We start from the raw sequence: 15,180 nt of genomic DNA on the forward strand, positions 1-15,180 counted from the left end.
CTGCTGACTAGTTTATGCTTAAACATCCTGTAACTTATATTTTACTTTTTGTTTCTCCATTTCACTTAATGATTTTCTATGTATTGTTGCAGACATCTCAACAGTGAGCATGCGCTGGACGATAGAAGTACAGCTCAATGTAGAGTACAAATGCAGGTTGTACAGCAATTAGAGCTACAGGTAAAACCAAATTTATTTTCAATATTGCCTCAGTATATTCCTCAAATTCTAGATTTCTGTAGTGTTCTGTAATGAGTTCCTGTGTACTCATTATTGAGTAAAAGCTCCAAAGTCTAATGTTGTCCTTTATTTCACTTTTGAATTTTTTATTTTATTTTACTTTATTTTAATTTTAGTACTTTGGGCAAGTTCCCCTTCAGTTCATTCATTGGAACTGCTGCTCAGATACTTCAAGACCCTATGCACATGTATGTTGCCAACTCCGTTACCACTTTCAGCTTTTTCCATATCTCTTACTTTCTCCCGTCTCTCTTCTCCTTTGAAACTTTCTGATTTTCTGTTTTGCTTGAAGTTCCCTACACTGCTCATATTATTAACCTCAAGCTAGGAAGGCAAGTTGGCGAGAGAGATTAAGAGAGAATGAATATGAACGGAGATAGAGCCATTGTGAGTGAGAGCGACAAGTACACACACATTCAAGCAGATTTTCCAAAGTTAATATAAAAGCTATATAAGGAGTTATTCTTTATTTTACATTATCTCTCTCTTCTCGTCACTAAGAGCAATTGAGACTTCACTATGCACATTTTAAATTCTTATGTGCAAGCACACACATATTCACATATATATGTACACACACTATATATATTTATTTATAGTTATATAATATAGATATACCTATATATACATATACACACACACACAAAATGCATATGATTTTACAAAATATATTTGAAATAGCCCAATGGATATAATCTGCAGAATTTCCTGTGGGCACAGCTTTGAGAAACAGGGTGTCCATTTTTAGCATGAGTTCTGCTTCCTGATGTAACTTGTTGATGAACTCTCATATTTTAACAATAATTCCATTCTTGGTATAATTAATAGAAAATTAGTTTCTAAAAGTAAAAATTGGGTCAGAAATGGAGATTATTAAAATGTACAATTGCAAAAGCCTGACCCTACAAACCCCATTTATGCAATCGAGTTCCAAAATGCTTTTGAGTGCTTGATGACTCACTGTGGCTTCTTCCTCTGGCTGGTTTAGTGTAGGCAAGAGGTTAGCCTAAATTAAAACAATGTTGTACATTATATTGTTACCAGCTATGGAAAAGCCTATTTTGTATGCAAGACAGCAGTGCTGAGATATATGGAGAGCCCTAGGCTAAGTACAGAAGATAATTACATTTGGAATTTTACTGAGTTAAGTCATTTACAGCTTCAAATAGTTGCAGAGAAAAATCAGCCAAAACACACTTAAACTTTTTGTTGTGACTTTTCGAGATTGAAAGGTTTTTTTTTTAATTAGTTATCATCTTGTATGACAAATTACATTTGTTTTAGTTAGACTGTCTCAAAACTTATTTTCTTTAGTTAGTTAATATTTTTGTCGTTCAAGCTACATATATGAATTTAGGACAGTAGAATACTCTTACAGACAAAGGGAACATTGTAGATACCCCCAAATTTTAATGTCTTTGGAAGCATCCTTAAGTTTAGCATGTTTATTGACATAAAAAAATGTATTTTTTTTATCTTATACCTAAAGTTCACTTAGATTGCAGTTTCTATTGAAATTTGATTCTATAGAAGTAACCCTGTGATTATTAAGCCTGAATTTATGTGTATTGGTGCTTGTGTTTATAGTGATAAGTGTCTGTGCATTTATTTCTTTATTTGATAAAATTAAATTCTTAATGATTGCCTAAAATAAGTTCTTCACCAAAATTATCATGCTGCACCCAGGTGGTGATTTCAAACTGCATTTTTGAGCTTGGGCCTTTGTTCATGACTTGGGAACTATGTCTTTCTTGTTAATTATCCCTCACTCTCCATGAAAGACAGAGGAGAAAGAAAGGGATAAGACCATCAGTAAATCCAGTGGTCACCCCCTGGTAGTTTCAGTGTCATTTTTTTTTTGGTGGATTGACCCAGGAGTAGTACAGACTTATTCTTTGATTAGTTGTGGATTATATTTATTCGGAGATTCCCTTTAGCCTTCAGTTCCAAACCAAAGTGAAGGCAGATTGTTCAACTTGTGTTAAAAAAATCAAAGCTCATCTGGCCAGAAGTTATTATGTGGTCATTACCTGTGATGTTCTTAATAATATGTTTGCTTGAGAGTTTGATTTAAATAGAAGATGGGACAGATGTTCTAAAGGGCTCAGTATCTCTGAAGCTTGAGAGAATTGTTAAAAGTGATAGCATAGTGCAGGTCAGGAACAAGGATGGGCAAACTATATATATATATATATATATATACACACACATATATGTATACACACACATTGTAGGTCAAATCTTACCCATTAAGAAAGGCTTTTATATTTTGAATGGTTGCCATGTGGGGGGGGTGGTTATAGAGAAAAAAAGAAGAAATTATCTGAAATTCAATTATCAGTGTCTGAATACAAACTTGTATTGGAGCATTGCCCCATGCCCCACCCACTTAATTAAGCATTACCACTGGCTGCTTTTGCATTACAACACAAGAGTTAAGTAATTGAAACAGAGTCCCTGAGGCCTACAAAGCTGAAAATATGAACTATCAGGCTGGCCCTTCTAGAAGGTTGTCAAGCATCCCCTGGTCTGGAGGATCAGAAAAAATGAGATGTATGACATTATTAGCCACTTGTTTTTCTAGGTTCCTGGCTACCTGCTCATCCCTTCCTGCCTCTCCCTTCCTTCCCTTGGTGTATAAAACCAATTTAGTCACCACATGTGTCAAATTTTGCCAGTAGCAACTTCACATGACCTGTATCTGCCCATTTGGTGGGCATGGAAAGCTGGCAGAGAGACTCATCTATTCATTCCCTCATTTATTTGCAACCTTACATGGGCCCTAATTGTGCTATGGCACAAGCCTTGCTGGAGCCATGTAGGACCATAAGAAGGGGTAATAGGGCTTCCTCTTGGTTCTTACATTCTAGGAGGAAAAGTTGATTATAAATAACTTCCCAGTAGTACTGTCTATTCACTGGGCAGTGATGCATAAAATTAATGGATTCTTGAAAATTCCACAAACCTGCTCAAAACAGGGCAGCAATGTCAGACAGATGCCAATCCAACAGATTTTATTCATTAGTTATTTTTAATCAGATGAGACTACACAAGAAAATGTTAACAGATTTTAGATTTCCAGATTTCTTTGTTCTATAACAGAGGTAAGAGAAGCCCAAGGACTAGCTTGAGACTCTTTGGGCTGCAAATCTGGCACATTGAGAGACCGGGACAAGTTAGAGTAACACTCAAAGCTAAACTCACTTCAGACTGTCAGCATTTTTTTGTTTGTGCCATTTGTTGCACCCATGTCAGGAAATGTTTTTTAATTTACTTAACTGCCATTGTGTTCATGGAACCTGACATTGGGGAAATGAGGCCTATGGGGCAGCAGACATGCTTGGAAATGGTGTTTTATTCTTACTCTTTCTAGCTCATTGCCCGTTGCAGAGGTCCCCATACTCTCCGAAGCAACCCCTGCATCTGGTCCAGAGGAGATTCCCTGTATGTGACTGACCCAATAGCTAGTTTTGTTTTTCTTAAAGAAGACATTTCCCATAGTCTCTCAAAGTATGTCACAAAATTACCATTGGTTAACTTGACTTTGAAAAACATCCACACCACTTTATTGTTATAGGGAAGACGTTTGAACAGTCCCTAAATGGTAATCAATGTATTGAAGTAAAGGTAAAATCTCCCCTACCATCCAGAAACAACAAAATGGGCTATACAGTATAGATTAATCAGAGGTTCATCATGTCTACTCTTTTCAACTATTTTTGACTATTTCTAATTGCCCTAGAAGATTCCACCAGGGAATTCAGTCAATCAGTACCAGGCATGAACAAATTAGTGAAGGGTTCCTGGGTGCTGTCCCTTGTGCCTTTGCTGCCTCTCTAGCTTAAACCTTAGAGTCCTCAACTGTGACATAGGTCCCTTTTGCCTCTATTCTGTAATTAAAAACTGTCTAAAGAATTAGATGTCATTTTTAAAACCTCATCTTTAGACATAGGGGGACTAGATGTTTCCTTTGTAGGTGGTGTCTGTGCAATAATACATTGAAACAAATGGAAAACCCTTTAAGGTTCTCATGACAGTTCAGACAGCCAGGAAGAAATTAAGATGAGGAGTGATAAGATCTGTCTTAGACCCACCTAATAAGTACTCTGTGAGATGCAGCTGCAGCTTTAAAAATTTTTAGAAGATATCAAAATTCTTAGCTGTGGATGTTTGTTACCAGAGAAAGTTTGTTAAATTTTACTTACCATATTACACCCAATCAGTCACTAGTCTCACTGAAAGGAAAAAGCATCAAAAAGGCAGTCTGAGTCTTTTTTGACTATTGCAAATTGGGTTTCATTATTCTGAAGACAGTTCTAATTTTTTTGACATTTTATCATTAGAAATAGCTGGAAATTAACCCTAGCTATTATCTGGGGGCCGGACAATGTAAATCCTATGTTTGTGAGCTTATAGTGTGTACACATAGACACCTAACATTAAGAGAGAGGGCTGCTATAGAAATCCTTTGGGTCATAGATTTTTGAATTCAGAACATATATTTTTTAAGATTTTATCTGTTAGATTTTCCTGACAGATTGTTCTGGGTAATAATACAAACAAGGAATTGAGGTAGAGCTGGAGGATGGAAAAATTTCCCATGATCAATGTGTATCATCTTATATAGGTCATGAAATGTACACAGACCCAGAAAGAAGAGGGGCAGAGATTTAAGAACTAGAAATATGTTGAGAGTAAATATTGCCCACACCAAGTGCCAAGGAGCCAAGGTTTTAAGGTAGCACCTGACCCTTCCTGGATAGCTGAGCACCAACTGTCAACCAGACTTAAATTTAGTTACCTGGGTTCACTCAGGTGTGACATGCTGATGTGCTGTCTCAGCCATTAAACTGTGGATAAGATATCAGAGAGGATACCTGAGCAGCCAGATCCAGATTCCTTTTGGAGCAGGATAAAATACTCTATTTACCAAAGAAGAGAAGTCTTCCGAGGTCTACCGTTTAGTGAGTCTACATTGTTCTGACCACATAAGTAGATTTTAATCTGTTCTATGGCTGTGTGACCTTACTCAGTTGTCAGTGGATGAAGGGAGGCTTTGAATGAAAGACGATAAAATCCTTGGAGACTGGGCATGTCCACAACTCAGCATGTGTCAAGGGATAGGGCTCAGGGTAGGCTGCCTAAAATCCTCAGCCTAGAGATCCTCTAACATGAGTATTTTCTCTTGGAGAAAAAGAGCCAACCAAAGTAATGGGTTGATCTATTTGACTTGGGCAGAGGCGGGGAGTGGGGGGGGGGTGCAGAGCAGTAAGCACCTTTTATTTTTGTTTTTTATGGCTTTCCCATCCCATCACCATTAATCAAGCACCTATTATATTCAAAGCTCTGACTAAAGAGTAGTAAGGTGGTCTGTGCCTTCCTAGAATGTGTAGCCATGTTGGGGTTAGGGCAAGCACAGCTTTAACTAGACCACCAGGCACAGTTTATAGGCCAAGAGAGTCACTTAAAGACTTGCCTATGTTGTAGGGTGTGGGTGGGTAGTTGAAAAACATGCTGTTCACGTAAACATTCTGTTCAACAAGATGTAGGGTGAGCAGTCTTCACAATTTTCATACCTAGGAAGGACAATTCCTGAGACTCGTGATTTTCAGTCTCAAAACTGGGAAAAATCGGGGCAGTTGGGGCTGAGTTGGCTACTCTTACTCTGACAGTTTGAATTCATTGACTGTGGCCCTGTGTTTTGCTTGCAGTTATTTCCTCCAGGAGCTCCACAACCATTTGAAAGGGTCTTTATTGTACTTGTACTGTATGCCAAGGCTCCATCCTTGATGTGCTTCCTAGCCTCAGTTTCATTGAATCTTCACAACCCTTCTGTGAATAAAAGTCATTTTTTTAAAGTCATTTTTTAAGGGAAAATAAATCGGTATATATCTCACATTTAATGAACATATTTAATATAATACTTCTTATTCTGAGAAAAGGTATTACGAAATCTATAGTGATGTTAAAAGTCATTGGCCTCTTAGAGTCAAAGAAGTCATTTTCTCTGGTCCTGTCCTTACAGATGAGGAAACCGCAGTTTAAAAACTTGTCTAATGACCTTGTTCAAAGCCAAAGGCAAAAAATGAACAAAGTCCAGGATTGCAACCCAGCCTTTGTAGCTTCATGCTTCTTTTATTGCATGGTGCAGCCTGACAGTTTTTACTGAGGGGTCGTCATAGCCAAATGGGGTTTCATGACCTACAAAGGCATTTCCTATCCTTGGCCTTAGCACATGGCTCATGGCACCCCACCCTTCTCAACCTCAAGTCTGAAACTCAGCAATGCTGGGGTCATGCTGATGTTTTCTAGACCATCCGTACCCAGGAAATACAAGCTCTGAGAAAGTGTCAGCTGAAAGAAAAGCGGAAGAGTTTTGATAGCAGAGGGAGATGTCAGCCTAACCCAAATGAGTGACTGCAGGCACATTCTGTGTGATCACCCCCAGCAATCTAGTGCTGTTAGTAATCATACCAGGCGCCCACTTTCACAAATACGTCATCTGCGACGTGACCCCTTTGAACCTTTCTACCCCCACCAAAGCAGTACTCGGGACAGTTGCTCATAGCAGTGTCCTCACAGAGCCCTGTGACTCTCCCTGAGTGAGCTCAGTGTCCCAGTAGCATCAAAGCTTCATGTTGCCACTGCTTTGAGATTGGAGCCAAGGAAAAGAAGAGAGTCTCTGGGTTTCTCACTTCTATGTCCTTCCTTGAAAACCACAACACTTAGTTTTTGTAATTTAAAATCCTGTTTAACTCTGGGAGCATTAGAATTCCTAGACTATGACTGAGTATTAGTGTGTGTCTGCTTTAAATGTCAAGAGAGTCTTTAATAACAACATGTAAGGAATGTTAAGATGGTGACAGAATACAATGAAAGTAGGGAAATTCTTCAATTGGGATGAAATGAGCCATAGGTTGCATACCTTCTGAAAGCCGTTGCTCGTGTTCAAGAAATTGTTTACAAGTTTTCATTGGTGCCAAGTTTTGAAGGCATGGGAACAAACCAGAGTTTGATAGGGAGCATTGAAAATAGCTATTTGGTAAATATTCAGTATGATTAAAAAATTGCATTTCTACTCCTTCCAGACACTGCCTTTTTTTTCTCTTTTGTTTTTCTTCTTTTGATCATAGATAGAGACCTGTGTAACTAGATACACTATGCTTCACCCAGTTCTACTTGGATCGTCATTGTATACAAAACTTCTGAGGAAACCTAGACAGCTACTGTTTAAGGCATACTCCGTCCATGGAAGAGAGTAGTGTCTGCCAAACCTACCTCATGAAACTTGGGTCTTTATTAAAACCACCCTGCTCCCTCCCTTGGAGTGTTGGGCTTAGCAAGTTTTGGTGAGATCTTAGTGAAGTAAATTGGGGCTTTTCATTGTATGGGAGTTAGACAGACTTGCCTACTCATAAATTGGGTGCCACGCCCCTCCCCACCCCTTCTGTGGCAGTTCTGCTTTAGTAGTACAGTTCAGGGGGTCAAAAGAGGCAAAGACCTGTGTTATTAGTGTCCTAGGTGATTCTCAGGATCACTCCAGTGTGGGCAAATCAGACCAGGCATCATAGTCCCAGGATTCTGCTTTTAGTTCTGCCCCACCCTAGTTCCATGACCTCAGGTAAGAGCACCCTGAAAACCTGTTTGCCCAACCATAAAATCTGAAAACAGGACGGGAGGACTTGAAGCAGTCACAAAATCATCGCTTCCATAAAGTCAAATGAGTGATTTGGTCTCTTCTTCTCACCTGTCTTCAATAATTGTAGCATTCTTACACATTCCAAGTCCTTCATTTATGGCAGAAGAATTTTGCTTCTCACAAGTGAGAACAGCCAAATTGGGCTTAAAATGATTAGGCCTCCTGACAACATACAAGATGATTATGTTAAATGAACCCTAAACCATGTTCCCTTTTCTCTGCTAAAAGAAGGAGTTTAATCTTCTCAGTTTTTATCTTTTGAAGATGTTGAATGACGCTCCTAGCCTTCGGCAGATATCAGTGGGGCTGGAGTAATATACATGTTCCGGTATTGCACAGACGGGACTATCTAAAACGTAATTTGAGGGCATGGCTAATAGAAGAGGGGATGACCTGTATCAGCCAAGGGGGAAGTGCATTTGCTTAGAATGAGGGGAAGATACAGTGAGAACCAAGGAGATAAATCCACAAGAAATGGGCTTCATCTTTCCTGTGCTTTTTCTGTTCCATTCTTTAAAACATTAAAATTCTCTCCCTAGTTAGCCCAAACACAAAATTGAACTCCTGTTATGTTGATCCAGATTCCAAATATAGATGTAGCCAGTAGAAATCTAAATAGACTAGACTGATTCAACTGTCCTTTAAAAAAAATTAGATATTTTTTGAGCATTCATGAAGCACTAGACTGTCTGTTAACTGAGCTTTTTATGTGCAGAAATTTGTCTAATCCTCAAAACAACCCTTCAAAGTTCAGAGATTGTCTTTCCATATTTAGAGGGAGAAATTAAATACTTCAAAAGGTTCCATCATGCATTCAGAGTTGCAGAGCCAGAATTTGAACTCAGCAGACTTTGACTGTGATGCCACATCCTTAAATCTACAAAATCAGTGAACAAACTAACTAATTTAAACAAACCCTGCACTAACAGCCCCCCCCCATGTGTGGCCTGTTACCATTCTTTTTTCTGCCAGGTCCTCCTCCTGTAGCCATCAGGAAAGCTTTAGAGATTAATTTACTGTTAAGGTCACCACAAAAAGATGTTTTTAATTGCAAACCAAATTTTCAGTTGCCCTTTGGTCTGTATTTCTCATCCTCCTCTTTGCTTTTCATGGGATTCAGTTTATGAGGGATGCTGGAATATACTTGCTAATATTGAATGTTTGTATTCTTTATTACAATAATGAAAGGATGCTGTGACAATTGATGGGGATGGTGAGCTCATGGAATAAAAAGCAATAAAGAATCTGAAAGCTTTTTGAAGGGCCAGTGAATATTATGAATGCAAGACAGCCGATGTGCTGAGAGAGGATGTGGTTTCAATAGGTGTGAATATCTAGCCTTTTTGCCTAAGAAAACAAAAAGTGCATTTGGGAGGTTTTTAAAAAATTGTTAAAACTGTTAGAATTAAGAGCTTTTAATTAATAGTAAAAATTTTAAAAGCAACCAAGAATATATTGCATGCTAGTTTGCACCAGTCAAACAGAAACAAAAATGGGTGTTTGCCTTCTTCTGCAACCTTGCCCATCAATTTTATAGTAAAGCAGAACTAAAATGATAGAGTTTAGATTAAGGCAAAATAAGATATCTGTGTATTCTCAAACTAGATGATGAATTCTGAATATTCTCATGGAAAAATTATTGGTGGGGCTGGTATATCCAAACTCCAGGCGTGTGGGCACACTATGGCCTTACTGCCCGTGGCCAGTGAACGGCCAGCTCCATAGATATTGAGATGGAAGTAGAGGTAGTTACTCCTTTTGATGCTGCAGGATTGGAGTTGCTTCTACTTAGTCTTTGTAATTGCTACATCAACATTGTTTACCCCCAAATTAAGTCACAATTAATATTCATCAGACTCTTCAGTAAATGTCACTTCTCACCCTTTAATTTGTAATGTTCAGTATGGCAGACTACTTCTGGGTTTTAAAAAGAATGACATACAGGCCCCGTGATAATTTTAAAACAAAACTTCTTCTTTTTTTTTTTAATCTGAGAATATTTTAGCTTTAGCACCTAAAATCTTAGAAGACTACCATAAAAAAAATAATAACTATAGAAAAATGCCTTTGCTAACATTTAATTATTCAAACTGAATCACTTTGGAAAACTAAATTCCTTAAGCATTACGTGTTCAGAGCATCTTTTAGTTTGGCTGTTCAATAGCTTACTAAAAAACAGAGGATGGATAACATAAAGTGGCTCCTAATATGGTATCATTTTCATTTCCTGTTTGTTGAAAGATAAATGCTAACACTGTAAGACGTTTTTTCTTCTTAATTTATTCCTCCCTGAACCGCAAGGGAATAAAAAGGAGAAAAAAAAAAAAAGCAAATGTGATATGGCTGGAGACTGAGTCATCCAGTCAGAGCTTTTTCTTGTGTATTTCTGCACCCTGTCCCATTCCTCTGCCTCCCCCCCAGTTCCTGAAACACCTTTAGAAACACCTTTATTTTAAAATATGAGTCTTATATGATTTTTATTTTGAAGTGGAATTACAAGAAAAAAAATGATATCTAAAAAGAGTTAAGGTTAATCAGATGACAGAAGGGATGAATCCTGCCTGATCCTAAGGCATTATTTTGGAGAACTAGCCTACAACATGACTGGACTAAGACAGCTTCTTTTCTCCCTCCTGCCACTCTTCTACATGTTTCTGAAAAATTCTTCAGCTAAATTATACCCTTATCTTTTGGAAATACTTTCTCTCTTCTTTTACAGAGGAAATTATTCCAACTCCCCTATGCCCCATTTCTTGAACTACCCAAAATTGTCAACTTAAACCATCCAAAGGAAGCATAATCAAATAGCACCCCAAAAGTAGTATTTGAGTGTCTACTGTGACATCCAGTTAGAAGCATCTATGGCTTTAGAAGGTAATTTTTATAGATTAAGGAGATTTACATTTTTGTTAAAATAAGACTGATAATTTCATATTCAATGAATAAGTTTTTTCTATATTCATGAAAGATGGGAACCTGTCACCCTCATGGCCCTGAGCCTGTCCAGCTAATGGTGCTTGCCGGCACCATCTTAGTCTCTGCCTACCTCTTAAGAAAGATGAAGTCTAGGAGTTTTTCCACAACCACAACAGATGAATTTATGAGTTTGAGCTACCTAGCTCATTTTCCTTTGGCCTCCTCATGAATAAGGTTGGTTAATAGGCATGATTCACGTTTTTGTCTTTTAGCTGTCTGTGTTACACGGGACTTGTTGGTGCCAGCAGGTCTAGAACTTCCCACTTAAATGCTAATGCATCTTGTGTTGAGAAATCTTACACTGGCATCTCCAGTTACTTAGACTTTGGCAGTGGTCATATGGATTTCAAAACAATTAAGCAATGAAAATGATTTTGTCATGTACGATGGTGCCATAGTTTAATTTGGAATAAGTATCATTCTGGATGTTAAAATAGTCACACATCTGTATTCAAAGAACTAACAAGCGTTTTCTCCCTACTAGCTTGCAAAAGACAAAGAACGACTGCAAGCCATGATGACTCACCTGCATGTGAAGTCTACAGAGCCCAAAGCCGCCCCTCAGCCCGTAAGTAATGAGCTACTCATGGAGGGAACAACCCTAAAGAATTTGCTCCCTGCTTCCGCTTCCCAAAATAGGAAAGAGGACAGTTGACAGATTTGAGTATGGATGTGATAGAATGTTTGGGGGTATGTTTCAAGTGTTTCTAGTTAACCCTTTATGAAGAGGGCATGGTGGTAGGCATTCAGGGAGATGGAAGATGTTTCAGACATGGTCTTGGTTATGAAGCCCAAACCACTAGTTCTTCTTCAAGACAGATTGATTGATGCTAAACCAAGGTATTGAAATACTTTGAGTGCACAATGAACACTTAAAACATAACCAAAAAAACAAAAACAACTTTCTGAATTGTGGAAACACAGACAGAAGACAACCAGATCAGAAAGGCAAGAAAAAAAGGCACTTCAGCCTGGGTAAACTGAAAGACTGATTTATGGAGAAAAGGATTTAGGGATACCCCAGTCGAAGTACAACAGAGAAAAGAAATAGGAATTATAGGTTTTGCCATCTATCCGAAAGCAGAATGTTTTTATTTACTTTAATTTGGATTTGGTAGGTCATTTGTGTGTGTGTGTGTGTGTGTGTGTGTGTGTGTCTAGAATAACTGTTATTATTGATTTATAAATGGCAATAAAATGGACATTCCTTGAGTCAAAAAATCATGTCAAATAGGAAAATTCTACTTGTGGATATTGGGGGCATATTGTCAGAATAGCCAGAAGCTACATTATGGAGAGCCTCTAATATTACTAAAGACTTTGAAGTGAAAGTCAGTATTTTACAGTTAGGAAATCAAATGTGGTGTACTGGAACTCTATCTAACTTCTAGGAATCTTGTATTTCTTGCTTTTTCCCCCTTTTACTTGACCTTCAAGGGTATCACCCAAGCACAAGGTAGTTAATATCAAAACAGAAGAATGGTATCCAGACCCTAAATCCTATCTTGGCCCTCATTACTTGTTATAAATTAATCACTTTGACAGTTGTAGCTCTCATATATTTCTAAAAATCTTCTGATAGCATCAACTGATTATTCAAAATGGAGAGAGTGCTTTGCCTCTTGATTTTAAGATTTGTAAAATTTAAAGGTACACTGCCTTTATTTGATTTTGCTTGGAGTCACTGTGTGAAAATTAATTGAGCGTTGACAATCTATAGTTAGTACCAGCAATTTTAATCAATATGCAATGATGCAGCATAATGGCAAAGTATTGGTTTATCTGTTTTGACTGATTTTTTTCTATAAATAAAGCAAACATACACCCATATATGTATGATTTATGGCGATAGAAATAAAGCGGAGTCAGACTATTAACCTAGCAAATATGGTAGCCTGCCAAGATGCAGTTGGCAGACAAAATTAATGTCTGAAACAGAACACATTACTGAGATATAGGACATAAAATCATTAAACACTTCGCGTATCCATTTTTACTAGGAAAGAGTCCTTAGTTTCCATGTGTTTTGCAGTAAATGACTGTAGGACTGTCTGTGTAGGCTACCAAAAAGAAAGGAATAAAACCACAACAGGACATTTGGTACTTTTCCTATCAACCCCTTGTCCTAGCAGCCCCTCTTTTCAAGCAGGATTTTAGCAATATTATGAGCCCAGCTAAGCAAATTAATAAGACCCTGAAATGATTCAGCTGGTTTTCAATGGACATAGCCTATTGCTAAGGGGATCAATCACTGCAAAATTCCCTGAATGTCTTCAGGTGACTTTAGTTTGCAGGTTCCAGGAAAATGGTTGCCCAGGATGAAGTGTTTGAATCTTTATACCTGGCAACAAGGGAAAAGAATGAGATTATTTCCTGTTTCCTCCATAGATTAAATACAATGATAGAATAATCTCTGGACTCAGCATGGTAGGAATGGACTCATTTTGGTTCATGGGACTCCTGGGGTGGGGGAGGAGGGCGGATAAAAGTAGACAAGGAATCACAGACGCAATCTCAGGGATGGGATGGAGCTGCGTGTCAGTGAGGATTGCCATGTGCTAAGCCTCCATAGATTACAAAGGGGTCACTGGAGATCTCCATGAGCTCCAGTGTCAAGCAGCCAATAAACAGGGAACAGCAGTCATGGGGGAAATGCAGAGAAGGAAGGCTTGTCTTGATTAGTATTTAAGAAAATGTTTTACATTCTAGAAAATTATAACTTTGAAGGGGACCTCCTACTAAATTTATTTTTAACTGCTCTATTGAAAATTCTCTACCACTAGTCAACATTATCTCTTAGTAGCTCAGCACAGTATTTCTTTATTAAAAGAAATAGGCACGAATATTTTTGACTGAAAAATTAATAGCTTTTGAATTCATACACAGCAGGTTTTCTTTTGCAAAGAAGTCCAATATCGCTGCACAGCACTTCTATAACCATTTATTTAGAGTCCAAGTCAAACCTTTGACAGCCAGAGCAGCGCTACAAGCCAATATAAAGAACTCCAAGATGTAAACCAACAATAGGCCGTCTGTGTGAGGTTTGCCATTGTCAAATACATAGATTGTTTGGATTAGTTTATGTAAATGTACTGTTGTATTACCCTTTGGAGAAAAAAAAAAAAAGATCACATTTGTGTATGAAAAGTGGTTCCCTTCACAGGCAGCATTATAAATTCCTTATCCTTTAACTTACATGTAAGAAGTAAAAATTGGTGCCTGACAAGCAGATATTGTGTGACACTCTGTTGCCGGAGTGAACCTGCCTTCTTTTCATTTGTTGGAAAATAGAAAATTTTATTATAGATACCATCTTATAAATCAGGAATTATTAAAATATGTATAGGTGAGGCATTGGGAAATTAATTATAAAAGATAGACGTGTAATGTTTTGCATAAATTTTTACTTCCTTGCCAAAAGAAAAAAAGAGGTGGGGGGAGGCATAGACAGATAGCCAACTCCTATTCTTCTTTCACCTTTTGGGATTCAGAGCTTTCTGGTCATCAGTTCTGATGTGCAAAGGATCCCCTTGTGCCAGTAATTGATTTATTCCACCTTAACTGATGGAATGCATGGCAGGTGTTCAAACAAGTGCCCTTCTAGAATATTTCATTTGAAATAAGCAGTCAGTGGGATTCAAATCTAACCATAGATGGGGACTTTCATGTTACAGTCTTGCCAGTAAGTTTATGAAGTTTGTTCTTTTTTCCATTTCTGTTTAAAAGGAACTTCATGTTTATTTTAAAATTCTTAGTCACTAAGTGATAGAATGCTTTACTGTAAACATTGCTTTTCACTAAATGCCATTTGGGTGGTAAGTGTCATTTGTTGTATCCAATCATCCAGCCAGTCCCCATTTCATTGCATCAGAGTAACTGCCAAAACCTTCATGGGTTGTTCTTACATCAGCTCAGAGACACGTTTTCTGGATTCTGTTGTGAATTCATCTTCAGATTAATATAGTTCGAGGATATGCTCCTCTCAGGACAGTCCCTGAGATTTTAGAGGTGGCTCTGTGGCCAGTCCACACTGGAAAGGTTCTAGGTAAACTGGAATATGATTTCCGTTTTCCTGTTCCCTGGACACTTCCAGTAGCATCTCCTCCTCCTCCTCACTGTAAAATCTTCTAAACTGAAAAAAAATTATACCCAACAAAGAATTGCACACAAGATGCAAACTGCAGGTTGTTCCTATAAAGGGAATTCTTGAATTTGAAATCTGTTGCCTCAACAAATATTTATTGAGCATGCCACATAAAAACATA

The 15,180-nt window shown here is 37.9% G+C and overlaps 1 protein-coding gene across 1 annotated transcript in view; it reads left to right on the forward strand.

The window, feature by feature from the left end:
* Window positions 1-15,180, forward strand: part of FOXP1 (forkhead box P1) — a 226,593-nt gene that overhangs the window by 188,373 nt on the left and 23,040 nt on the right. Inside the window, exons 8-9 of the mRNA XM_004675975.2 lie at window positions 93-180; window positions 11,400-11,483. Coding sequence (XP_004676032.1) covers window positions 93-180; window positions 11,400-11,483 — 172 coding nt within the window. The remainder of the gene's footprint in view (window positions 1-92; window positions 181-11,399; window positions 11,484-15,180) is intronic.

The sequence above is a fragment of the Condylura cristata genome, unplaced genomic scaffold (assembly GCF_000260355.1).
Source record: "Condylura cristata isolate star-nosed mole 26May11 unplaced genomic scaffold, ConCri1.0 scaffold00004, whole genome shotgun sequence".
Taxonomy (NCBI): Eukaryota; Metazoa; Chordata; class Mammalia; order Eulipotyphla; family Talpidae; genus Condylura; species Condylura cristata.